The sequence below is a fragment of the Callospermophilus lateralis genome, chromosome 2, assembly GCF_048772815.1.
Source record: "Callospermophilus lateralis isolate mCalLat2 chromosome 2, mCalLat2.hap1, whole genome shotgun sequence".
In the NCBI taxonomy this organism is placed as follows: Eukaryota; Metazoa; Chordata; class Mammalia; order Rodentia; family Sciuridae; genus Callospermophilus; species Callospermophilus lateralis.
The window spans coordinates 157194758-157199974 of NC_135306.1; the positions used below are offsets into that span (position 1 = coordinate 157194758).

General features: G+C 33.8%; 1 protein-coding gene across 1 annotated transcript; it reads left to right on the plus strand.

Moving 5' to 3' along the window:
* The first annotated feature begins 4022 nt into the window (after positions 1-4022).
* On the plus strand, positions 4023-4970 carry LOC143391479 (olfactory receptor 5P76-like). Its single transcript, XM_076844178.2, has one exon. The coding sequence runs from the start codon at positions 4023-4025 to the stop codon at positions 4968-4970; it is 948 nt and encodes a 315-aa protein (XP_076700293.2).
* The last annotated feature ends 247 nt before the right edge of the window (positions 4971-5217 follow it).

Sequence of the window (5217 nt, forward strand, 5' to 3'; positions counted from 1 at the left end):
GATTTCATAATCATATTTGGCTTTCCAATCCATGGACATGGTATATCTCTTTTCATTTAATATGTCTTCTTTAATTTCTCCATAAAAATTTTAGTAAAGAGATTTTTCATATATGTTTAAAAATTTATTCCTAAATATTTATGGTTTTGGCATAGTTTAAATATTATTTTTTGTTTTAAAAGTGACTAAAATATAAAAATAAAATTGCTTGTGTATATATTATGAGGTTTTCTTACTATCTTACTGAATTCTAGGGTTCTTAAAATTTCCTGCATGAATGAATGGTTACATAGGAATGGAGAGTTTTACTTCTACCTTTCATATTTTAACATTTGTTTGTTTGTTTGTTTTGCTTTGTATTTGGTGCTGGGATTGAATCCAGGATTATTCTCCCAGAGATGTACATTCACAGGCCCTCCTTTCTTTTTTTGAAACTTGGTCTTGCTATGTTGCTGAGGCTGGCTGGTCTTGAGCTTGCAATCCTGAATAGCTGGGATTACAGATCTATGCCACTGTGCCCAATTCTATCTTTATGGTTTTTATTTGTTTGTTTTGTATTGGGAATTGAACTCAGGGGCACTTAACCACTGAGCACATCCCCAGCCCTATTTTGTATTTTATTTAGAGACAGGGTCTCACTGAGTTGCTTAGTGCCTCACTTTTGCTGAAGTTGGCTTTGAACTCATGGTACTCCTGCCTCAACCTTCTGAGCAACTGGGATTATGAGTGCACCACTGTACCAGGTTCTTTACAGTTTTTTTAATTGGTTCTTTTTAGTTATACATGATAGTAGAATTGATTTTAATATAATTATATGACCATGGAATAGATCTTATTCTAATTGGTACCCCATTCTTGTGGATGAACATGATGGTAGATCAATTCTGGAGCAACTGCAACTTGATTCTATTGGGACAAGTGAGAATTCCAGAGATGGATCTCCAGAATTGCCTATCTTAAAGTTAAGGGAATGATATGAACTGCATTTCAGCCTCCATTATTTGGAATTATACTCAGGGTCCTTAACTTCTTCCGCAGCTAGAAAGTCTTGCATGTTGAGAGAGCAAACTGTTAATGGCCTCCCTGAAAGTCTTAGGTTGCAGAGAATGAGTGAAACATTAAAGTGAACCCCGTACTGGATAGAATTGGAAGCAGGAAATTGAGTGTAGTTGTAATCTCTCAGCAAAATTTGTTTGAATTTCTTAGTCTTTGTTCTTTCATTTGAAAAATGAAGATTATAAAAGCTCCTACCTCATTAAGTTGATGTGAGGATTAAATATGTGTAAAATGTTCAGCATAGTTACTGACAAAATGTGAGCCCTAAATGAATATTAGTTCTAATTATCTTAATGGTGGTAAACCTATTCCCTCAAATGAAGATTTTTGAGGTTTTAAATTGGATATTCTCAAATTAGGATTAACAAGAGAACTAGGGTAAGAAATAGCCTTCTGGCTGAATATTCCTTTGTTCCAACATGAACCACCTACATCATAAGGCACTGTTCAAGAGGTAACAGTATGAGACTATCATCTGGAATTTATCCAAACTTCTTTTTAATTTCTAATTCTTTATACTAATTTCAAGGCATTTGTTTTCTTACTTTTGCTTTAATAATTAACATACAAGTCTTAAATTTTGTTCTTTAAAATTCAGTGGAATGAATCTGACCTAACTTTCCAATATACATATATAAATATATACCACAGTGAATCTCAACATCACATACATCCACAAGACTGGGATTCTAATTAGAATAAGATTTTTTCCATGTTTGTATAAATATATCAAAGTAGCTTCTACTGTCATGTATAACTAAAAAGAACAAATTTTAAAAATTTACAGTGTAAAGTTCTACTCATATTCCTTTAAAGTTCTTACTTAATATTATGTTTTTATATTCATGTAGCATAAATATAAAATATTTATCAATAAAACACACATTGAATATTTAAAGCTGTGGTTAGCATTTTATAACTGAAGTTTAAAACTATTTCTTAATCAGAAATATCAAAATAAACATGGAATCAATATTTGTCTATAAGATACTTTGCTATAACAAAGGTCATAGAACTATGCATGAACACCTAGATAGAAACAAAAGAATAAATTGACCACTTGAGAATTGAAAGAATCTTGAAAGACAGTTGTTTTTGTGTGTGAATTGAGCTTCTCAATATCCACTATAGAAAATAATGATGCTCCATGATGCTTTTGAATTCACACTTGAATCTGTACTGTCTTCAGAGATTTATCCTCCAAAGAGAATAAAAATAAAAAATAGTAATATAAACACTATGACTTTGATTTGTTAATGAAAGATGAATGAATTCTCATTTCAGAAGGTAAGTCTTTGGCTTCTGTTAATGAATCTGACTTATTGGTTTTCATTTCCAGCAATCAGCTAGTAGGCAATATTGGCTGATTTGCTGCTTTCACCATTAGTTTCACATGAATAAACATTCATAATCCCAGCTACCAGGATTCCTTGTTATCTACCCATTCATATGATCTTTCAGTGCTATCCAAACTTGGTGTTCCGCCAAAATGCTGGCTTTCAGATGCCTTGCGTATTTATTGCTATTTAGAGATTTAAATTGAAGATTTTAAAATGCAAAGATAAAAAAAAAGCTTTGTGGTAAAACTTACTTTATTAGGTATCTGAGTGCTTTAGATTAAAGGCAGGTTTTAAAAACCTTTGTATATACACTCGGAAAATTTGGAGATGATCAACCTGGTGCGTAGCACAATGATTCTTCTTCTTTAATCTATACATTTTTAGTTTTTCTTTAGTTTATAGTCATTAGTCTATACATTATTCAGCTATATAATATTTTGAAAATAATATTATTTCATGCTACAAAACACCAATTAGAAATAATTATTATAGTAAGAAGTTATTTGATTTATTCAAGTGGGTCTACTTTAATTATGTACTGAGTATCAATTATGTTTTGTCAGTAATTACATTGATATTTCATTGATTTTGCTTGTTAAAAATAACATGTGGAAATAAGTAATAAATTTATAGTAAATAATCTTACTCATCACACTAATTTAGAATTCCTGTTTATACTATGAAGAAAAATTTTGTTTCTTCTTGTATAAAAAAAGATAATATTTAACTGATAGATATTGTGAAGTACATAAAAACGTAGGTGACTCTTTTACAGATCTGCTGTCAGAACTTTTAAAGGAACCTCTGATTCATTCATTGCTAGGTTCATTAGATTCCATGGTAGCTATTATTTAACTTCATTATTACAGAACTACTAAATGAATGGGCAGTCAGACTTCCAAGGTTTTAGAGTATTTATACTAATGTTACACATTCCAGTTGTTATATACAAGTTAAAATCTGTTTTCAGATTTTGTTAATGCATCTGTAATAGTGAAAGTGATTAATGTTATTCTATGTAAAATATAATAAATTATACATCCTTGTGTTTACATATGTAATCCTTAGCTGTATTCTTATCATTTAGAAAGTATGTGGTAAATGTTAATTATTATTCTGTTCCTTCTTGCAAAACCCTATGCATATCCTTTCTTTCTCATTATACTCTGTTTCATTTTTGTCATTCACCTATCTTATAATTTTATTATTTGGCTTTAAATCCACTTTAGATAGATACTGGGGAACAATATATAATATACAAACTAAAAATATTAAATGGAAGAATTTTTCTGGAGTTTCTTTATTTAAATTTTTTTTAGTTGTACATAACACCTTTATTTTTATTTATTTGCTTATGTGTTGCTGAGGATAGAACCCAGTGCCTCATACATTTAAGGCAAGCACTCTACTGCTCAGCCACAACCCCAGTCCCTTTCTGGAGTTTCTGCTAAAACCAATTTTAATATTACAGACAGACTCATCATTGCATATAAAGAAATAATGGTACTTCAATATTCTTATTTATAGTGACATTCTATCTGCCTTAATGAAAATGGAACCATGATATTTAAAAATGCTTTCATGTCATGTTTTCCCCACAGGTCATTTTTCAGCAGCCACTGTCCCATGGATTCCCTGGTCAATGGGAACCACTCTGCAGTGACAGAGTTCATTCTATTGGGCTTAACTGAGGATCCAGTCCTCCGAGTCTTCCTCTTTGTGATCATCCTGTGCATCTACCTGGTGACCATCTGTGGCAATCTCAGCACGATCATTCTCATCAGAGTCTCTTCTCAGCTCCATCACCCCATGTACTTTTTTCTGAGCCATTTAGCTTTTGCTGACATAGGCTTTTCATCTTCTGTCACACCCAATATGCTTGTAAACTTCCTGGTGGAGAGAAACGCCATCTCCTACCTTGGGTGTGGCATCCAGCTTGGTTCAGTTGTTTTCTTTGGGACAGTGGAGTGCTTCCTTCTGGCTGCCATGGCCTATGATCGCTTTGTGGCAATCTGCAACCCACTGCTTTACTCCACCAAAATGTCCACACAAGTCTGTCTCCAGTTACTTGTAGTGGCTTATACAGGGGGTTTCCTCAATGCTTCTGTCTTTTCTCTTTCCTTCTTTTCTTTGCTCTTCTGTGGGCCAAATGGTGTCAATCATTTCTTCTGTGATTTTGCTCCTTTAGTTGAGCTCTCCTGCTCTGATGTCAGTATCATTGCATTTGTTTCCTCATTTTCTGCTGGCTCCATTATCGTGGTCACAGCATTTGTCATTGCCATCTCCTACATCTACATCCTCATCACCATCCTGAGGATGAGCTCTACAGAGGGGCGCCACAAGGCCTTCTCCACCTGCACCTCCCACCTCACTGCAGTCACTCTTTACTATGGAACAATTACCTTCATTTATGTGATGCCCAAGTCCAGCTACTCCACGGATCAGAACAAAGTGGTATCTGTGTTCTACACGGTGGTGATCCCCATGCTGAATCCCCTCATCTATAGTCTCAGGAACCAGGAGATAAAGGGGACTCTGAAGAGAGTGCTTGGCAGGAAAATATTTTCTTGGTGACATCTGCTATTTTGTCAGACTTGATATAATAATAAAATCCCATACACATAATAATAAGAGGAAGCAGAATGCCTATAATTGAAATATATCTGTCCATTTGTCAATAGTTGGTGCATGATCTAGTCCTCTGTGTTTTCCTCTTCTTGATCATCCTGTGCATCTACCTGGTGACCATCTCTGGCAATCTCAGCACAATCATTCTTATCAGAGTCTCTTCACAGCTCTATTCAGTAAACATAGGAGTTCA

Bases quoted from the DNA above. Each gene is read 5' to 3' on its own strand.
- LOC143391479 (XM_076844178.2), top strand. From the start codon at position 4,023: ATGGATTCCCTGGTCAATGGGAACCACTCTGCAGTGACAGAGTTCATT.